The 23,098-nt window shown below is 27.6% G+C and overlaps 5 protein-coding genes across 5 annotated transcripts in view; 4 read left to right on the top strand and 1 right to left on the bottom strand.

Annotated features, from left to right (window-relative positions):
• Nucleotides 1-23,098, bottom strand: part of LOC105830687 (agrin) — a 569,188-nt gene that overhangs the window by 303,003 nt on the left and 243,087 nt on the right. The window lies entirely within an intron of this gene.
• Nucleotides 87-1,979, top strand: LOC118647377. Its single transcript, XM_036292181.1, has one exon. It carries the CDS (start codon nucleotides 691-693, stop codon nucleotides 1,717-1,719), a length of 1,029 nt encoding a protein of 342 aa, XP_036148074.1. The 5' UTR covers nucleotides 87-690; the 3' UTR covers nucleotides 1,720-1,979.
• Nucleotides 2,135-3,992, top strand: LOC114254596. Its single transcript, XM_028191177.2, has one exon. It carries the CDS (start codon nucleotides 2,676-2,678, stop codon nucleotides 3,705-3,707), a length of 1,032 nt encoding a protein of 343 aa, XP_028046978.2. The 5' UTR covers nucleotides 2,135-2,675; the 3' UTR covers nucleotides 3,708-3,992.
• LOC105832280 lies at nucleotides 4,510-6,406 on the top strand. Its single transcript, XM_028191184.1, has 2 exons — nucleotides 4,510-6,024; nucleotides 6,200-6,406. The coding sequence occupies exons 1-2, from the start codon at nucleotides 4,996-4,998 to the stop codon at nucleotides 6,365-6,367; spliced, it is 1,197 nt and encodes a 398-aa protein (XP_028046985.1). The 5' UTR covers nucleotides 4,510-4,995; the 3' UTR covers nucleotides 6,368-6,406.
• Nucleotides 12,704-13,820, top strand: LOC105832291. Its single transcript, XM_028191183.2, has one exon. It carries the CDS (start codon nucleotides 12,730-12,732, stop codon nucleotides 13,792-13,794), a length of 1,065 nt encoding a protein of 354 aa, XP_028046984.1. The 5' UTR covers nucleotides 12,704-12,729; the 3' UTR covers nucleotides 13,795-13,820.

Raw genomic sequence — 23,098 nt, 5'->3', positions numbered from 1 at the left:
ATATTTTTAAATATTGCAAGAGTTCTTTCTTGCAATTGTTAATAAAACATTATTACACGATATTTTATCATTAAATTTTATCGCACCGAAACATTTTTACATACATACATAAAACTAACATTAAACATATTAAACCTTAAAATTGTTGTAAAATATTGTACATACATTTTATATGTACATACAAAGAAAGATATAGAGTAGATAAAATTCGATCAAACAATCAATCTTAATGCATCTTTTATAGTTATTCTAATAGTTAATTCATGTAGATACTGTATAATCGATCTGCTTTATTTCTTGTATGCACATATACTTTTGTGTCATATTTTACAATTATATAGCACTCGTTATCTTAAGAATAATAGATGTGCCAATCGAAGAACACCATTGTCCACGACTAATAAATGATTTCTTTAACTTCGTTTCTCTGCTTGATATAACATTTGCTCGTAGTTTTAAGCCCAACTTCATCGAGTATAGATAGTAGAAATATATCAACTAGCATTGTTGTTGAAAAAACGAATTTAATAATTACATATAAAAAAATTTTTGGAATAAAATCTGCATATTACAGAAGTGTATATTATTAATAACATAAACTGTATTTTAATATATATTGTCCTCCAATAAATTGCTAATTATATTTAATTCAAAAATTCAACAAAAATTTATACGTGAAACAACAAAAAAATGCAGAAAAAATGGTGGTTATGTTATGCCACGGATTTTCAATCTTTAATGTATCCTTGCTTCATCTGCTGTCGCATTTTCGGAATATTTCCGTACAAGTTCAACGCTTCAACTTTTGAGATTTCGAAATCGCGCCACATCTTGTCAACCGTCGTGATCTGCGTATGCTGTGTTATAAACTTGTCATTTATTTACGATATTATATCAAAAATGTACCTTGGAGAAGTAACCATATTAAACTTTCACTTTCTTACTTACCACGTTATCTACAATTTAATACCGCTTATCATGAATATCTTGAGTGTTCCACAAATGCATTTACTACAAACTATATTAGAGATCTCCTCAAAAGTACCTCAAAAGTCATACCAGAAGCTATCAAGATTTATCCACGTCAAAGATATATTCGGTATTATCTTTCAATTTGTACACCTATATATGAATTTTTCGAAACTGCGGAAGTTACCATTAAACATTTTCGTGATTGCTGTAAGAACATACTTTGTCCTAGTGGTTTATCAGACAAATATGTTGTATATAAATTACGTCTGTATATTAAAAGCCTGTTTAAAAAATAATAATGACAAACTGATGCACATGCAAAGACTCATGTTAAACGATACAAAATCATACATGCCCATGTTTATCTATCATGTGCAGAGAAATCAACTTTTGCTAATGGAACTGAAAAACCTTAAGAAAAGACATCTAATGATTGGTAATGCAGTACAAAAATTGAATATAGTCTTTAGTCTGCAACTCCTTGCTACTCTAGTTATGACTTTTATAAATATCACTTTTGTACTGTATTTCCGTGTGGTACACTGGCAAAATGGAATATTCATTAGTTTGGATAGGCAATTTCTCGATGTACTGTCAGCTTTCATATATAACACTGTCATAACAATGCTACTTGCGTGGGTCTGCGAGACGGGTAAAGATCAAGCTCAAAAGATCAGTACCACCATTCACGACTTATTTAACAGCACCAATGATGAGAAAATCAAATACGAGGTAGTAAAATTATAATTTTGTATGTGTATATATTTCTCAAAACGTTCTGCACGTTAACACAATATTTTTTAATATTAAATCCACTAAAGTAATTGGGTTTTATTTCTTATTTCTATTTTTTGTCTATAACATTTAATTCATTTGGTTACAGTTACGACTGTTTTCTTTACAAATATTGCACCGTAAAATTATTTTTTCGGCGAAAGGTTTGAATATTGACGCGACGCTTATTGCAGCAGTAAGTAATCAATTATTTGATTTAGTCAACAAAATATCTGTTGCCAATACTTTTTATTCTTTTTTTCAGATAGTGAGCAATATCACTACATACTTAGTAATCTTGATACAATTCTTGAGTATGTCACATTCTTGCGACAAAAACACTTTTACATACATAAATAAAACTAACATTAAACATATCAAATCTTAAAATTATTGTAAAATACTATATATACATTTTATATATACAAAGGAAGATATAGAGTACATAAAATTCGGAATCAAACAATCAATCTTAGTGAATCTTTCATATAATTATTCTAATAGTTAATAAATGCTGCATAATCAGCTTTATTCTTGTATGCATATGTACATTTGTCATATGTTACAATTGAATAGCATTCGTTATCTTAAGAATGACAGATGTTGAATTGAAAAACACCATTTGTTACTCTACGACTAACAAATGATTTTTTTAACTTCGTTTCTCTACTATCTACTTAATATAATATTTGCTCGCAGTTTTAAGTTCAACTTCATCAAGTATGGATAGTAGAAATATATAACTCGCGTTGTTAAAAAAACGGATTTAACAATCATAAAAAAAAATTTTTAAGAAAAAAATCTGCACATTACAAAAGTGTCTATTACTGATAACATAAACTGTATCTTGATATATATTATTCTCTACTAAATTGCTAATTATATTTAGTTCAAAAAATTCAACGAAAAATTATACGTGAAACATCAAAATGCAGAAAAAATGGTGGTTATGTTACGCCACGGATTTTCAATCTTTAATGTATCCTTGCTTCATCTGTTGTCGCATTTTCGGAATATTTCCGTACAAGTTCAATACTTCAACTTTTGAGATTTCGAAACCGCGCCACATCTTGTCAACCGTCGTGATCTGCGTATGCTGTGTTATAAACTTGTCATTTATTTACGATATTATATCAAAAATGTACCTTGGAGAAGTAACCATAAATCTTCACTTTCTTATTTACTACGTTACCTGCAGTTCAATAGTGATTAGCACGAATATTTTGAGTGTTCCACGAATGCGCTTACTACAGACTATATTAGAGATCTCTTCGAAAGTACCTCAAGAGTCATATCAAAAGCTATCAAGATTTATCCATGTTAAAGATATATTGGGTATTACCCTTAAATTTGTACAAATATATACAAATTTTTCGAAAATACAGAAGTTACAATTAAACTTTTTCCTAATTGCTGTGGTAAGAACATACTTTGCTCTGCTGGTTTATCAGACAAATATGTTGTACATAAATTGCGTCTGTATATTAAAAGCCTGTTTAAAAAATATTAATGACAATCTGATGCACATGCAAAGACTCAAGTTAAACAATACAAAAATATGTATCCCCATGTTTATTTATCGTGTGCAGAAAAAACAACTTTTGCTAATGGAACTGAAAAACCTTAGGAAGAGACATCTAATAATTGGTAATGCAGTGCAAAAGTTGAATATAATCTTCAGTCTGCAACTCCTTGCTACTCTAGTGATGACTCTTTCTGCTATTACTTTTGCACTATATTTCCGTGTAATACATTGGCAAAACGGAATATTTATTAGTTTGGATAAACACTTTCTCGATGTGTTATCAGCATCCCTCATATATAACTTTGTCATAATAATACTACTTATATGGGCTTGCGAAACGGGTAAGAATCAAGCCCAAGAGATCAGTACCACCATTTATGACTTATTTAACAGTACCAATGATAAGAAAATCAAATACGAGGTAGTAAAATTATAATTTTGTATGTGTATATATTTCTCAAAACGTTCTGCACGCTAACACAATATTTTTAAATATTAAATCCACTGAATTAATTGAATTTATTATTTCTACTTTTTATGTCTACATTTAATTTATTTGGTTACAGTTACAACTGTTTTCTTTACAAATATTGCACCGTAAAATTATTTTCTCGGCGAAAGGTATGAATATTGACGCGACGCTTCTTGCAGCAGTAAGTAATCAATTATTTGATTTAGTCAACAAAATATCTATTGCCAATACTTTTTGTTCTTTTTTTCAGATAGTGAGCAATATCACTACATACTTAGTAATCTTGATACAATTCTTAAGTATGTCGCATTCTTGCGACAGGAAAACAGCAATCAATGCTACATAATCCATAATTTAAAAATGTATATTTATTAAAAATAAGCTTTTAGAGATAAAAAAATTTTTTGTCATGGCTAATAACGTACAACATTTCGCAATGTTTTATACAAAGACACATTTGTAAACTAGTGTAAAGCAACACTCATTTTGTACGTGCAACTGCACATAATATATATTAATAGTTATACTAATTAAATATTTTAATAGTTATTATTTATTAAATATTAAATATTAAATATATATTATTTATTTAATATATATATCAATATTTTATTTATTTAAATGCATCATAATGTAAGATATATGTATAATAAATATATTTCTGAAAAATGTCGCTTTATATTTTTAAATACATAATTTATCTTTTTTATACTAAAAAATATTTGTTAAATTGTTTTTTTATTATAAGAATTAATAATTTATATATATAAAAATATATATATGTATTTTTATATAAATATAACATTAATTATACAAATTAATTTTAATTATTGCGTAAAATATTTGTTGAGCTTGCAATATTTTTTTATAATAATTTTTTTACGGCTCACAAAATTTCTCAAGTCATATGTTATAAGAATTACACATCATTTTTCCAATGATCAATTTATTCCAAGTAATAAGAATTGATCGAAGAATGCTATGGTTACTTCAAGACTAACAAATAGTTTCTCCGGCTTTACGCAGCATTTACTTATAGTTTTAAACATAAACTCATTGAGTGCACATAGAATAAAGAGTCTATGCCAGTTCCTAAATTTGTTATAAAAAAAAGAACTTTATTATATTGAGAAAAAAGCAATTATAAAAAATTACAATTAAGTTATTAATATTATTTTGAATATAGATTATGTTATAAATTATGTTATAGACTGTTACTTCTATTAATAATGTTCGGTTTAAAGATAGCAAAATGCAGAAAAGATGGCGACTGTTCAATGCCACGGACTTCCAATCTTTAATGCTTCCCTGCTTCACTTTTTGCCGTATTCTCGGATTATTTCCATACAAAATCAACCTTTCGACTTTTGAATATTCAAGATTGCGTTATTTCCTGTCAACTGTGGTTACCTGTGTCTGTTGCATTTTAGAGCTGGCATTCATTTACCATATTGCTATATCTAAAGCTATTGACTTTGGAGATGAAACCAGAAATTTTGAAGCCTTATGTTTCTATACATGCGCCGGTTTTATACAAATTACCACGCATGTTCTCAGTGGTCCGCGAACGCATTTGTTACAGACTATTTTCGAAATCTCTTTAAGACTACCGTCGAAATCGTATCAAAAGTTATCTAGATTGATTCACGGCAAAGATGTTTTTGGTACTATCTTGCAAATCGTACAATTATACATGTTCTTTTCTAAAACACCGCTGTTTGAATTGACTTGTCAGAATATCTTAATTCAATTAGTCACAATGTACTTGGAACTGCTGATGTTTCAAATGAATATGCTATACATAAATTGTGTTTGTATATTAAAGGCTTGTTTCAAAAAAATTAATGACACTCTAGTGTACATTAAAAAATTTGTGAAGACCGATATAAAACCATGCGTTCCTAAATTAATGTGGCATATGCAGAGAAATCAATTTGTGCTAATACAACTTAAAGACCTTAGAAAACAGCATTTGCTAATTTGCAAAACAGTGCAAATTTTGAACATAATTTTTAGCATACAACTTGTTGCTGCTATAGTTATGTCTTTTACTGAAATCACCTTCGAACTATATTCGTACATAGTGCGCTGGAATAATGGAATACTTATTAGTTTAAATTGGCAGTTTCTTGATGTGCTTATAACATCCATGACTTTTTATATTATAAAATTAACGCTACTTGTATGGATCTGCGAGACCGGAAAGAATGAAGCCCAAAAAATCCGTACCACTATTCACGATTTACATAACAGCACCAGTGATAAGAAACTGAAGTACGAGGTAGTAAAATTGTAATTTTATATATTTATATATTTTTTTGAAACGTACTATATGTTAACACATTTTTTAACATTAAATCTATTAAATTATAATTGTAAATCAGTAATTAATTTATAATTGTAATTTTTCAATATTTTTTTCTCGTATTTAATTATTTTGCGATCTGATATTGTAGTTACAACTGTTTTCTTTACAAATTCTGCATCACAAGAATACATTTTCAGCGAAAGGCCTCACTATAGATATGACGCTTCTCACAGCAGTAAGTAACCAATCATTTTTTTTAATTACTAAAGCATATATCGTATATATATTTTTTTTACTTTTTTTAGATGGTGGGTAGCATCACAACATATTTGTTAATTTTGATACAATTTTTAATCACGTTACATTCTTGCGACAAAAATTTTGTAATCCATACTATATAAATCATTCACATATATTATATATATGTAAAAGATTGTACGAAATAAAAGAAACAAAGTATTTTTATAATTTTATTCTAATTATATAAAATTGTACGTATATACATCAAGTTTAAAATATATAGAGTTTTATTTAATATATATTTTAATAATCAAAAAATATTCATAATCATGCAATTTACAATTGTTTAATAAAATTTAAATCATATATTGTACATTGTGTTATGTTAAATCTCGAAAAGTTATCCCGTCTAATTTGAATCGATTTTTCGATTTTATTTTTCCTATTTTTATTATTTAACTTTAACTTATATTACATTTCTTATACTTTGTTCAAACTGTCGATATATTTAAAACAATCTATACAATCTATACAAAATACAAAATTTGAACAATTGTCTTATTACTTTTCTCTTACAATTTATTAATACACATGATAATTTAATGTAATTCATAATATTTTCATATTTATAAAATCAACTTGTAGATTAGAAAAAGAATTAAACATATTAAATTTTCAACTGAACATCTTGCATGCGTAAAAATGGACAAAAAAAAGAATATTAAGTTCGGAATTGAATAAGTGTTATTAATGGATCTCTCAGAATTACTGATTCATGCAGATACTGTGCAGTCAATTTCTTATTTTATATACACATATCATAAATTGCTGAATCATATTTTACATTAATTAGACATTATTTCTTCATGTAATACATTCCAAGAGTAAACAGTTTCGATTAAAGAACGCCATGGTTACTTTACAACAAACAAATAACTTCCTGTCATATTTTTGCTAGATACAGTATTCGCCTGCAGTTTTAAAATTAAACCCAATGAGTGCCGATAAAATACGTGAAGTTCATATCAGTTTCCATACTTGTTACAAAATAGAAGAATATATCCAGAAAAAATTACGTTCTTGTAGTCACATTTATATTAATAGTAAAATGGATTAATAACGAGCAGTAGATATTTATAACGTACATTATTATTCTTCCATAAATTTCTGTTAATCATGTTCAACTCCAAAAGTCAACGACACGCCAAAGACAAAATGTGGAAAAGATGGTGGCTGTGTCACGCCACGGATTTCCAATCTTTAATGTATCCCTGTTTCGTCTGTTGTCGAATTCTTGCAATATTTCCATATAAGTTTAACTATTCGACTTTCGAGGCTTCAAAACCACGCTACATTGTGTCAACCGTGATTATTTGTGCTTGCTTAATTTATAATCTAATAATTGTTTACAATGGTTATAAAATAATTTTGGGATCCATAACCAAAACTATTCAATTTATCGGTTACTATGTGTTCTCCAATTTCCTGTTAATCATTACGCATGTCTTGAGCGGTCCGCGAATGCGCTTGCTGCAGACACTTTTGGATATTTCTTCAAAAGTACCTCCGCAGTCATATAAAAAATTATCCAGACTGATCCATGTCAAAGACATTTTTGGTACTATCTTCTTGGTCATAGAAGCAAGTGTATATTTTTACCAAAATATTATGTCTGAAGTAAACTGTGCACTTATTGCGGCTTTGGTATTTACACTATATCAGATTCTCATAGAGTATGAAATAAGTATGTTGCATATAAATTGTGTATGCATATTAAAGGCCTGTTTCAAAAGGATCAACGATAATTTGGTAAACATGCAAAGACTCGTGGTAAACGATATAAAGCCACGCATGCCAAGATTGATTTGCTATACGCAGAGTAATGAGTTTGTACTGATAAAATTGAAAATTCTGCAAAAACAACATCTAATAACTAGCAACACAGTACAAATGCTGAACCTAATCTTCAGTTTGCAAATTCTTACTATTTTTAGCATAGCCTTTGTTAATCTTACTTTTGAAACATATTTCTATATGGTGAATTGGCAAGATAACAAACTTATTTGGAATGATATAAATTTTGATATATTTACAGTATCATTAACATTTTACATTATAAAATTAATAATAACTGTGTGGGCCTGTGAAACTAGCAAGAATCAGGCCCGAGAAATTGGTACTACAATTCATGACATACTCAACAGTACCAATGATAAACAAATTAAATACGAGGTAATAAAGTAAATTGTATTAATATTTTTTGGAAAAAACCTAACGTAATTTTTTTATAAACAACTTTATTAAAATATAATTGTTAAAAATTGTTTTAAATTTACATATATATTCCTTTTTGCATTTAATTAACAGATGATCTAATCTTGCAGCTGCAGCAGTTTTCTTTACAAATTTTGCATCGTAAAAATACATTTTCGGTGAAAGGACTCACTATGGATGCGACACTTCTTACATCGGTACATAATTATTTATCTGTTTTAATTTTTAAAAATGTAATATTATTTATATTTTTTATTTTGTTTTTAGCTGTTTGGTAATATCACGACATACACGCTAATTTTGGTACAATTTTTGATTATATCGCATTCCTGCGATAAAAAAGTTGTAAACACTATTACAAGTAATTCAAATATGTAAAAAAAGATTTATAGTCAAAGAAAGGTTAATCATTTCTATAATTAATATTAAGTTGTAAAAATTAATTGCGCTGCAAATAGATATCATGTCTAAAATATACACAATCTGTTGATATTTTAAATGGATATATTTTATATGAACTATGTTTGTACATTAAAAATCTAGTAATGAAAAAAGTCAGCAACTATCTGGTGATTATACATATGACAACACACGGTGAATGAATGTGTTTAACTCTACATTGTGCACTTGAAATGTAAAATAATACAGACTTAGAAATTTCAATTAAATTTACAAAATAACATATTTTATTACTCAAATTGTTTTATAATTTAATAAAACTTCTATTCTTATCTTTCACTTAAAAGATATATAGAATATCTAACTTTTATTTAATTGTAAATTATCAAAAAGAATATTAAAAATTAAGATGTAATATACTATAAAACATACTTCAGAGAAGAAATAACGTTAAAAAAACACATGCAAATAATGTAAAGTTAAATTGATTGAGCAGGGAAAAATCCATTTTCGATAATGGAACTCCCGGTTCTAAAGATACAACATCTAGTCAGCAACAATAAGTATGTTACAACAATTTCATGTCATTTTTTTATGCAATCCATCCCATGAGAAATGCCAATGCAAGAACGCCATGGTTACTTCATCACTAACAAAATGTTTCTTTAGTTTTGTTTCTGTGCCTCACGCATTTACTGGCAGTTTTAAATTGAAACTCATCAAGTGTACATATATAAAACGGAGAATTTAACTTATAATTGATACAAAGACATGCCAAAATGCAGAAAAGATGGCGGCCGTTCCACGCCATGAACTTCCAATCCTTAATGTATCCCTGCTTTACTTTTTGTCGTATTCTCGGAATATTTCCGTACAAGATTAACTTCGACCTTCGTGCTTCGGCTTTCAAGATTTCAAAACCGCATTACATCCTCTCGACCGTGATTATCTGTGCTTATTGTCTTTTCTATGTGCTACTTATTCGCAATATTATTCTTTCTAAAATAGATACCTTTGGAGACGTAACCTCTAATCTGGATGCTATCTGTTACTTTACGTTTAATAGTTTGATAGCGATCATCACATACATCTTAAGCAATCCACAAATGCGCTTACTACAAACCATTTGGGAAATCTCTTCAGAACTATCCTCGGAATCATATCAAAATTTGTCCAAATTAATTCATGGAAAAGACATCTTAGGCACTGTTGTAATAATCATGCAAGGATATATATACTTTTTTAAAGTAAAAGTATTTGAAATGAATTGTTGGAACATTGTAAAGATGACATTCATAATGTATTCGGTTCTATTAGAGTTTCATGTGAATATGTTATATACAAATTGTATTTGTATATTAAAAGCCTGTTTTAAACAAATCAATGACGATTTAATACATATGCAAACATTTATGATAAACGATAGGAAGCCATATGTCCCATACAGTTTAATTAACCACATGCAGAGAAATCAATTATTTCTGATAAAACTCAAAATTTTAATGAGGCAGCATCTAACGATTAGCAAAACTGTTCAAATGCTGAACATAATCTTCAGTCTGCAACTTTATGCTACTGTGATCATTTCCTTTTCTCAAATCACTTTTAAATTGTACTTCTATGCAGTGCACTGGCAAGGTGATATACAAATTAGTTTTAACAAGCAATTTATTCATATACTTTTGACGATCGTAATACATTATACTATAAAAACAATGCTACTTGTTTGGGTCTGTGAAACGGGCAAGAATCAAGCCCAAGAAATCGGCAATACTATTTCGGACGTACTTAATAACACAAAAGATGAGCAAATAAAAAACGAGGTAATGTTTTTAAAAATATTTGTGCTTATACGATTTTTTAAGAAACGTTAAGTCTATTAAATTAAAATTATATTTTATCAATACTATTTTTCTGCAATTAATTATTAATGCGATCTAATGTTGCAGTTACAATTATTTCGTTTACAAATTCAACATCGTAAAACTACATTTTTGGTAAAAGGTCTCGCTGTAGACGCGACGCTTCTCAAAGCAGTAAGTAATAAGTTGTTATTATTATATAATTTTTTAATTACTAACAAATGTATTATTAACGTTTTCAATTATTGTTTAGATGGTGGGTGGCATCGCGAAATATATGTTAATTTTAATACAATTTCTAATCATATCACATACTTGCGATGAAAAATTTGTAATCAATTTTACATAAATAATTCGGTGTTGTATAAAAGAAGATATACTAATAAAAAAGAATACTTTTCTTATACTTATATCGAGAAAACACACACATGTAGTGAAATGGAATCTTTTTCTTTGTATTCGCATTAGTATTAAGATGTAAAAAGTTTTAACATATTTTTTGTTTACATATATGACTTATATAAAATGTAATAAATTAATTTGTTTAATAGATAATGCTTCAAATATCCTATATATAATGCTTAAATATACTATAAAATTTTCTAAATTACTCTTCAATAAAAGTTTTTAAAATTAATAAAAATATTAACACAAAGTGATACCTCAGAACAAAGTGTAATTTATCTAAAGTTATGTTAAAATGTGTATTATTAATATGTTAAGCCGTATCTGTAATAACATATTAAATAATGTTTTATATTGATCGATCCAGTCTAAATATACACAAAATTGTGATTATTTAAATTATATAAGGTTGTTTTAACAAGCTAAATATTGTTCATATATATTCTAATACACAAAATTTATTACATATATAATATATAGAAAATATATAAATATTTCTAATTTTCTACATGTAAGAAACACATATACAAGAATAGTACATTAAGTGATATGAAAGAAATATCAAGTAAGTTATTTGCGAAATGTAAACGTGGACTTTGAAAATTGACAGTCATTAGGAAATAGGTAGTCATTATAAATGTATTTTTTTAAGCGAGCAATCCACAGGGATACTGCTCACAATATTACCATTTTATGAGTGGATACATAATTCGATGAGTAATGTCAATTACATTCTACCTTTATATTAAGGTGATTGCCAATTTAGAACGGCCTTGTAACTTACTTAAAGTAAAAATTTGTAAAAAAACTATTTTACTTAATTTCTCGAGAATTTTCTTGTTATAGTGTCTTGATTCATGAATTTCAGCAAATTTTATATACAATATATGAGTATATGTACATAAGTAACATAAAAAGCTTGTTGTACGTACATGTTAACATTCAATTAAATAAAATTTAAACTTTTTTATTTACTTAAATCAAAAGTTAAAACTTTACTATATTACAAACTAATTTTTCACAGACAAGAGAAAAAAGAGAGCGACAGAAAAAGAAAAAGAGAGAAAATTAAATTTAGAATAATATATTTATTCTTATTAAATCCTTTAGAGTTATTGATTTATATAGAAATTATACAGTCTACATGCAAAATCTTATTTTACATGTATATACACTTATAATGAGCTTTAAAAATATTTTTTTCATGTCTTTGATGAGAATCACCGATCGAAGAACACCATGGTTACCTTATGACTAACAAGCAGGCTTTTCCAGCATTCGGCTTCACGTAATATTTGCTGGCAGTTTTAAATTGAAACTCATCGAGTGTGTAAGATAAAAAAAATTAATACCACAGTTTATACACTTGATATAAAGAAATGGATTTAAATATTATACTCAGAAAAAATGCAATTATATTTCTGTTAATCCTACAGTGCATTAATTAATAATATTTAGATTTCAAAAACAGTTTCTTCAGCCTAAATTTCTGTTAATTATGTTCAATTCAAAAATTCAACAACATGGCAAAAACAAAATGCGGAAAAGATGCAGACTATTTCATGCCACGGACTTTCAATCCTTAATGTATCCCTGTTTTATTTTATGTCGCATTCTTGGGATATGTCCATATAAGATCAACGCTATGACTTTCACGATTTCAAAACCGTATTATATTCTATCAACCATAATTATTTGCGGTTTTTGTATTTACGACTTAGTACTCATTTATGCTATTAGTTCTGCGAAAGTTACATATGAAAATATAATCAAGAATCTTGAGAGTGTATGTTATTGTACGTTCACCGGTCTCATTGCGATTATCACATATATCTTGAGCAGTCCACGAATGCGTTTGTTACAATCCACTCTAGAAATCTCTTCAAAACTGTCTTCAAAATCATATCAGAAACTATCCAGATTAATCCATGCCAAGGACATTTTCGTTTTCATCTGGCTAATTGTGCAAGGAAACATATATTATTATAAAATTTTAGCGACGGAACTAAACTATTTTTATATTCTATATATAGTATTTGGAATGTATATAACTCTATTCGAATTTGAAATACTTATGTTATACGTGAATTGTGTTTGTGTGTTAAAAACCTGTTTCAAAAGTATAAATTCTATGTTGGCGCATATGCAAAAGTTCATAAATTGTATAAGTCCCAGTTTGATTTGCCACGCTCGTAAAAATCAATCTTTATTAATAAAACTCAAATCTTTGATGAAACAGCATTTGAAGACTAGCAAAATAATGCAAATGCTAAACATAATCTTTAGTTTGCAAATTCTTGCCACTGTAGTCATGGTCTTTGCTAATATCACCTTTGAACTGTACTTGTATGCTGTGCGTTGGCAAGATGGGATAACCATTGTCTTTAATAAGCATCTTTTAGACATATTTTCAATGTCATTAACGTATAATGTTGTACGGTTAATAATACTTGTGTGGATTTGCGAGACTTGTAAGAATCAAGCTCAAGAGATCCGTACCATCATTCATGACTTACTTAATAATACTAGCAATGAAGAAATCAAAGACGAGGTACATACATAAAAAGTAATACATTTTCCTTCAAATGTATTGCATATTAGAGAGATTTTTTAAAAATAAAATTGATTAAAGTATGTTTTTTAGTTTTACGTTTTTGTATATCGTTCTTGTATATAATTGTTATGATTATTCACGATTTAAAATTGCAGTTAAAGTTGTTTTCTTTACAAATACTACATTGCAAAAATACATTTTCAATAAAAGGTCTTACTGTAGATGCAACGCTTCTTGCAGCAGTAAGTAATAAATTATTTACTTTATTTAAGAACATATATATTGTTTCTATTTTTTATTTCATTTTCAGATGACGGGTAGCATTACAACATATATGTTAATACTAATACAATTCTTGATTACGGCACATTCTTGCGATGGAAAGTCTATAAAAAATCTATAATAAATAATACATAAGTAATTCAGTAAAAGAAATTATGTTGATTGAGAAAAAATAAATAGTTTTATATATATAGATAAAGAATCTTTCACATACATAAAAATTTATTAAAACGGAATATTTATCTAAGTTTGCATAAATATATATTTTAACTTATTTACATATATTTCGTTTATAAATTATAATAAATTATTTTCTAAAAAAATTTTTGTTTTAGATATCTCATACTAAATAATTTTACCTTTGCACAATATCTATTTTTAATTATATTTACAGATAGTGGGCAGCATCGCGATGTATATGTTGGTACTGATACAATTCACGGTTACTTCACATTCCTGAATGGAAAATCGATAATTAGTAATACATAAGTAATTGTGTGTGTATGTGTAAAAGAAAAACGTTAATTTAAAAAAGTAAATGACTTCATACATTTTATATAAAACCTCTGATGTACGTATACATATATATGTATGAATGTAATGAAATGGAATATTTATCTTAGTTTGTATTAACAGATAATTTTTTAACATATTTAACTTATTCACATTTATACTGTTTATAAACTATAATAAATTAATTTCTGATAAATATATATATATACATATAATATATGTAGTAATAAGGTATAATATATACATATACCTATGAAAATACAATATTTTTCTAACAATAAAAATCATTAATATAAATAAGTTGTAGTATATTTCACTCGTATGTCGTTTATAAAATCGTTTATAAATCGGGCCGTCATTCTTATTAAATCCTTTAGAGTTATTTATGTAAATATTACACAATTTATATGCCGCCTCTTATTTTATGTATGCACAGAAAGCGTCAATAATGCTTTCTTATATGAAATAAGCCGCATTCGGGGCAAGTAATAACTAAGCACGTTAAATCAAGCTATTTGTGCATCATGACTGTTGGTCCAAAGTCCAAAGGGATAAAACAATAAAGATATGACTAGCCCTGAATGTGGCTTATTTCATATAGAAAGGCATTATTGACGCCTGTACTTATAATTTTATGAGTTGGAAAAACAATTATATATTTTTATGCCTTCAAAAAAATAAAAATTGCCGATCCAAAGTTACCATGGTTACTACAAGACTAACAATCAGCTTCTTCAGCATTTGACTTTACCGATGCTTTCACATGGTGTTTGCTGGCAGTTTTAAACAGAAACTCATCGAGTGTTTATAAGACAAGAAGTCCACGTCACAGTTTATAATTAATATAACCAACTTTAAATATTATATTATAAAAAGAAAGCAATTATATCTCTTAATTTTAAAGTATATTGATTAATAATATATTTTTTAAGTCTCTTGATTACAAAAATACTTACATTCCTATGAATTTCTATTAATTATGTTCAGTTTAAAAATTCGAAGACGTACCAGAAACAACATATGGGGAAGATGGAGACTATTTCATGCCACAGACTTTCAATCCTTGATATATCCCTGCTTCATTTTGTGTCGTATTCTTGGGATATGTCCGTATAAGATAAATGCTTCGACTTTTACGACTTCCAAACCGTATTACATTCTATCAATCATGATTATCTGCATTTTTTGTATTTTCGACTTCATACTCATTCACGGTACTATTTCTAAAACAATTATTTTTGGAGATGTAACTAAAAATCTTGAAGCTGTATGTTTCTTTATTGAATGGCCTTACAGCCATCGTTACACACATCTTGAGCGGTCCACGAATGCGCTTGTTACAATCTATTCTAGAAATTTCATCAAAACTGCCTTCGGATTCATATCAGAAACTATCCAAATTAATACATGTCAAAGATATATTCGGTTTCCTTTGGCTAATTGTACAAGTAAACATGTATTACTATAAAGTAATGATGATGGAACTAAATTATTTCAATATTCTAATGATGATATTTGGAATGTACATAAATATGTTGGAATTTCAAATACTTATGTTATACGTAAATTGTGTTTGTGTATTAAACGCCTGTTTACAAAATATAAATTATAAGTTGGTGCACATGTCAAGACATATAAAAGATATAAGGTCTAGCTTGATTTTCCACATACATAAAAATCAATCTTTGTTAATCAACGGATTGCAAAAACAACATCTGATTATTAGTAAAACAGTACAAATGTTGAATATAAACTTCAGTCTGCAAATTCTTGCTACTATTGTCATAATCTTTTCTAATATAATTTTTGAACTGTACGGGTATGCTGTGCGTTGGCAAGATGGAATACGCATTGTTTTTAATAAGGATCTTTTTGACATATTTTTATTGACTATAGCATATCATGTTACACGGCTAACATTGCTTGTGTGGACTTGTGAAACTGGCAAAAATCAGATTCAAAAGATCCGTACTATCATTCACGATCTATTTAATAACACTAGCGATGTGGAAATCAAAGATGAGGTAGTTATAAATATAATTTTATTTATATATTTTAAAAATGTATGTAAACGGGATTTTTTTAAACATTAAACATACTTAAGATGTGTTTTTTAGTTTTATATTTTTGATCCTGTTTAATTATTATACAATCTAAAATTGCAGTTGAAGTTGTTTTCTTTACAAATACTGCATTGCAAAAATATATTTTCAGTAAAAGGTTTTACTGTAGATGCGACACTTCTTACAATAGTAAGTAATAAATTATATACTTTATTTAATAACATATATATTGTTCTTATTTTTTTATTTGTTTTTAGATGGCGGGTAGCATCACAACGTATATGTTAATACTTGTACAATTCTTGATTACGGCACATTCTTGCGATGGAAAATTTATAAAAAATTTATAATGAATAATACGTAAGTTATTCAGTAATATATATAAAAGAAACTATGTTAACTGAGAAAAAATAAATGTTTTTATATATACATATATTTATATATAAAAAAACTTTCATATATGTATATATTGTATATGTATATACATGTATATATGTATAATATATATAATATATATATTATATATATATTATATAATATATATATATATATATATATACATATATATATATATATATATATATGTATCACGGTTATTTGCTGTCACATCAGCAAATTATTTACTACAGTAGCTTCTGTCTTGTTGATTTAACAAAAATATTTCTCTCGGCGTATTATTAGTATTTTAAATCTTTATCTATAATGACACGAGGGGATCTGTTAAGTTTGATAAATTTTAATAGAATAACAGTACGATTTATTTGTAAAAGTGATATCTGGACACTTTGAATCTTCCAGATCAAGTTTTATCTAAAAGTGATGTGATGTTTATGTTCGGCAACCATTTTAAATAAGTGGTTTAACAATTATCACAAATAAAAAAAAAACGATTTCCGATTATTGCAATGGCAAAATTATATGGCGAATTAGGCTTTAAATTGATTCCTCATCCTTCCTAATCTCTAAATTTAGCCTCGTATGATTTCTTCCTGTTTTCATACTTAAAAATCTGCCTCGATAAAGAAAAATTTTATTTTTCCGGCAGCTGCTAAACTACTCGCTCAAATAATTATCGAACATAAACACTTTCAGATGAAATTTTTTTTAAAGAAAATTTGAAGAATAGTTCTTTTCAGACATTACATCAACAAATATATAGTGGCTTTACTTCATAAAAATTTATCGAACTTATCAAACGATCCACGTATATTAAATAGCAGTCTATAATGTTTAATATTAGTTTAATAACACACATATGGATAAAAGTGTAATTATCATTATCAAATTATGTCAAACATTAATTATCACTGAGCTTTTTAATATTTACAAATGTATTTTTTATATTTTTAATCAATAGAGTGTAGTCTTTCATCGATTCAATTGATAAATCTTTTCATTTTTTACAATAATAAGCACAAATGAAACTAAATCCAATACTTCTTGAAATCTACATCGTATTTCATTTAAGCACATCCTAATTCATAGCTGACTCGTATGTTGCAACATTATGATTTGCATCCTTTTATGCAATTAATTCTCTCATATGCATGAAAGAATGATAAATGCCGATCGAAGAATGCCATGGTTACTTTACTACTAACAAATGACTTCTTCAGTTTTTGTTTGATGCAAAATTCGCTTTTAGTTTTAAATTTAAATTCATAGAGTGCAGAACGTAGAAGAAAAGAAAAAAAGGAAGAAAAAATCTGTATCAATTTACACACTCATATAACTAAAGTTCATCAATAAGATTTCAGCAATATATTATAATGTAAATTATTATTCTTTCATGAATTTTGCTAATTACGTTCAGTTCGAAAATCGAACAATATACTAAATACAAAATGTTGAAAAGTTTGAAATTGTTCTACGCAACGGATTTCCAATCCTTGATGTATCCCTGCTTCACTATTTGTCGAATTCTCGGAGTGCTTCCATATAAGCTTAATTCTTCCAATTTTGAAGCTTCAAAATGGTATTATATTTTGTCATCCGTCGTGATCTGCATTTGGACCATTTGTAACGGATTAAGCATTTATGAAATACTTTTTAAAATCAACTTGCTAGGTATAAACAGGACTATTGAAAGTATCTTTTTTTATACAACCAGCAATGTCGTAATGATCGTCATGCATATTTTGAGCAGACCGCAAATGCACTTGCTACAAACTATTTTGAAGATTTCTTCGAAATTACCTTTGAAGTCATATCAAAAACTGTCTAGAATAATCAACATCAAGGACATTCTGGGTGTCATTTACATGCTTATAGAAATACTCGTATCTTTTAAATTAAGATCAAAAGTTTTTCGCCATGTAAGTGGTGTGGTCATGATAGTCTCAATATATTTCGTCCTTCTAATATTTTATATAAATACATTATACGTAAATTGTGTTTATGTATTAAAAACCTGTTTCAAAAATATTAATGACAATTTAAATCATATGCAAACATTAATAGTAAAAGATATAAAGCCATGTGTTTCTACGATGGGTTACGTACGGAAAAGTCAATTTTTGCTAATAGAGCTCAAGACTCTCAAAAAGCAGCATCTGATGATTAGTGGCACAATGCAAATGCTGAATGCAAACTTTAGTCTGCAAATTCTTGCTATTACAGTTTTGACTTTTACTCATATTACTTTTGAGCTGTATTTCTATGTTGTACGCTGGCAAAATGGAATACGCTTTATTTTTGATAACGAACTTCTTGACGCATTTACTGTGATCATAGTTCATTATGGTTTGCTAATAACGCTACTTGTGTGGGTCTGCGAGACCGGCAAAAATCAGGCCCAAGAAATTTGTACCACTATTCACGACTTATTTAACAACACAAGCGACAAGGAAATCAAAAGCGAGGTAATACATTTGTAATTTCATGTGTGTGTGTGTGTGTGTGTGTGTGTGTGTGTGTGTGTGTGTGTGTGTGTGTGTGTGTGTGTGTGTGTTCAAATATATTGTGTATCAGTACAAAATTTTTCTTTTAAATATTTAAATAAATATTAATTCTATTAATCGTAAAAGTGTCTTCCAATTTTACGCTTTTGTTCTCATTTTTAATTATTTCCAATCTGACATTGCAGTTGCACTTGTTTTCTTTACAAATATTGCATTGTAAAAATACATTTTCAATGAAAGGGCTCAATGTAGATGCGACGCTTCTCACAACAGTAAGTAATCGACTTCATTCATTTTATTCTTCTAATTAATAACATATTAGTGTGTGTATTTTTATTTTTTCTATTTTATTTGTAGATGGTGGGTAGCATCACAACGTATATGTTGATATTGATACAATTTGTGATTACTTCACATTCTTGCGATGCAAAATCTATAATTAATAATACATAAATAATTGCGCGTTTATATATGTGTATCGGTAAAAGAAAATTTGTTTTACATAAATGTCGCATAACAATTTAATTTGCTGCTTCTACATTTAACAATTCAAAAAAAATTAAAAGAGGTATCAGTAAGAAATATATAATTTATTTTATAAAAAAATATATTACCAGCATTTGGAATTTTTTGCCTGTAATAATATTCTAAATATATTCTACGCCATGTTTGATATTAGTTTAGTAACACAGTTACATATAAAATTGTAGTTATCATTATTAAATTTTCTATGATGTGCATTGGCAAGTTGGAATACGCATTATTTTTAATAAAGATCTTTTTGACATATTTTTATTGACTATAGTATACCACATTACATGATGGCTAACATTGCCTGTGTGGACTTACTAAACTGGTCCAAAAGTCAGGTCCAAAATATCCATACTATCATTTACGAACTACTACATATTATTAGCAATAAGGAAATCAAAGACAAAGTAGTTATAAATGTAATCTTTCTCCGTCATTAAAATATATAATATTTATTAACGTATTTTGCGATTTAAATCAATAAAGTTTATAATAAAAGTAAATAATATTTCCTAACTTCTGATTCATATTTCACGTTTATATTTTATATACATAAAATTAATAGCAGAGTCATATGTTACAACAATTATACTTGACATTCCTTTCTGCAATTTCCTTTATGCATTAAAGAATGTTAAGTGCCGATCGAAGAATGCCATGGTTACTTTACTACTAACAAATGGCTTCTTCATTTTTTGTTTGATGCAACATTTGCTTTTAGTTTTAAAATTAAATTCAGTGGATACAGAACGTGGAAAAAGAGAAAAAGAAAGAGAGAGTGGGTCTATATCAATTTACACACTCATATAATTATTAAAGTGTACTAAAAAGATTGCAACAATATATAATAATATTATAATATATAGTAATAATAGTTATATTCTCATAAATTTTGGCTAATTACGTTCAGTTCAAAGATTCAACGATATATTAAAAACACAATGCTGAAAAGTAAGAAATTGTTTTACGCAACGGATTTCCAATCTTTGATGTATCCCTGCTTCACCATTTGCCGAATACTCGGAATGTTTCCGTATAAGCTTAGTTCTTCAAATTTTGAGGCTTCAAAATGGTATTATATCTTATCATCCGTCGTAATCTCAATTTGGACCATTTGTAACGGAATGAGCATTCATGAAATAATTTCCAAAATCAACTTTCTAAGTATGAACAGGACTATTGAAGGTGTCTTTTTTTATACAATCTGCAATGTCATAATGATCGTCACGCATATTTTAAGCAGACCGCGAATGCACCTGTTACAGACTATTTTGAAAATTTCTTCGATATTATCTTTAAAGTCATATCAAAAACTGTCCAAAATAATCTACATCAAGGATATTCTGGGTGCCATTTTCATGCTTATAGAAATACTCGTATCTTTTAATAAAGGAAAATCAAAATTTTATCGGCATCTAAGTGGTGTGGTCATGATAGTCTCATTATACTTCGTCGTTCTATTATTTTATATAAATACATTATACGTAAATTGTGTTTATGTATTAAAAACCTGTTTCAAAAATATTAATGACAATTTGAAACATATGCAAACGTTAATAGTAAAAGATATAAAGTCATGTGTTTCTACGATGGGTTACGTACGGAAAAATCAATTTTTGCTAATAGAGCTCAAGATTCTCAAAAAGCAGCATTTGATAGTTAGTGGCACAATGCAAATGCTAAACAAAAATTTTAGTCTGCAAATTCTTGCTACTATAGTTATTGCATTTTCTATTATCACTTTTGAGATGTATTTCTATGTTGTACGCTGGCAAAATGGGATACGCTTTATTTTTGATAAGGAACTTCTTGACATATTTATTGTGATGATAGTTCACTATGGTTTGCTAATAATGCTACTTGTGTGGGTCTGCGAGACCAGCAAGAATCAGGCCCAAAAAATTTGTACCACCATTCACGACTTATTTAACAACACAAGCGACAAGGAAATCAAAAGCGAGGTAATACATTTGTAATTTCATATGTGTGTGTGAGTGTGTGTATGTATGTGTGTGTGTTCAAATATATTGTGTATTAATACAAAATTTTTCTTTTAAATATTTAAATAAATATTAATTCTATTAATCGTAAAAGGATCTTCCAATTTTACGCTTTTGTTCTTATATTTAATTATTTTCAATCTGACATTGCAGTTGCACTTGTTTTCTTTACAAATATTGCATTGTAAAAATACATTTTCAATGAAAGGGCTCAATGTAGATGCGACGCTCCTCACGACAGTAAGTAATCGACTTCATTCATTTTATTCTTCTAATTAATAACATGTTTGAGTGTATTTTTATTTTTTTTATTTTGTTCGTAGATGGTGGGTAGCATCACGACGTATATGTTGATATTGATACAATTCATGATTACTTCACATTCTTGCGATGCAAAATCTATAATTAGTAGTACATAAATAATTGCGCGTTTATACATATATGTGCGTCTGTAAAAAAATATTTAAAAAATTAAAAATAACATACGGCTTTTTATATTTTGTATCAAATCTATTATGTATGTCTATACATTACATATAAATGTATAAAACAAAATATTTATATCAGTTTGCATTAATATATAATTTTTTAACAAATTTAACTTATTTACATCCTTACCGTTTGTAAATCGTAATACAATAATTGCTGATACCAGCGGCACACGATATTTGTTCTTGTACAGAATTGTACGCAGATTGGAAATACTCCGTTCTGGTTCACTTTCATTCATCTTCAGAAATACACTAATCAGAATAAAGTATTTCCATCCAACAAACAATTTAGCATAATAATAAGTATCGTATGTCGGTACAAAAAATTGTTTTACATAAACGTCGCATAACAATTTAATTTTCTGCTTTTACATTTAAAAATTAAAAAAAAATTAAGAAGTATCAGTAAAAAATACAGAATTTATTTTATAAAAAAATATATTATTAGCATCTGGAATTTTTTACCTTTAATAATATTCTAAATCTAAATATATTCTACGCGATGTTCGATATTAGTTTAGTAACACAGATAC

The sequence above is a fragment of the Monomorium pharaonis genome, chromosome 9, assembly GCF_013373865.1.
Source record: "Monomorium pharaonis isolate MP-MQ-018 chromosome 9, ASM1337386v2, whole genome shotgun sequence".
NCBI classification, from domain to species: Eukaryota; Metazoa; Arthropoda; class Insecta; order Hymenoptera; family Formicidae; genus Monomorium; species Monomorium pharaonis.
The sequence above is the reverse complement of the archived record's forward strand: the minus strand, read 5'-3'. Positions and strand labels throughout refer to the sequence as shown.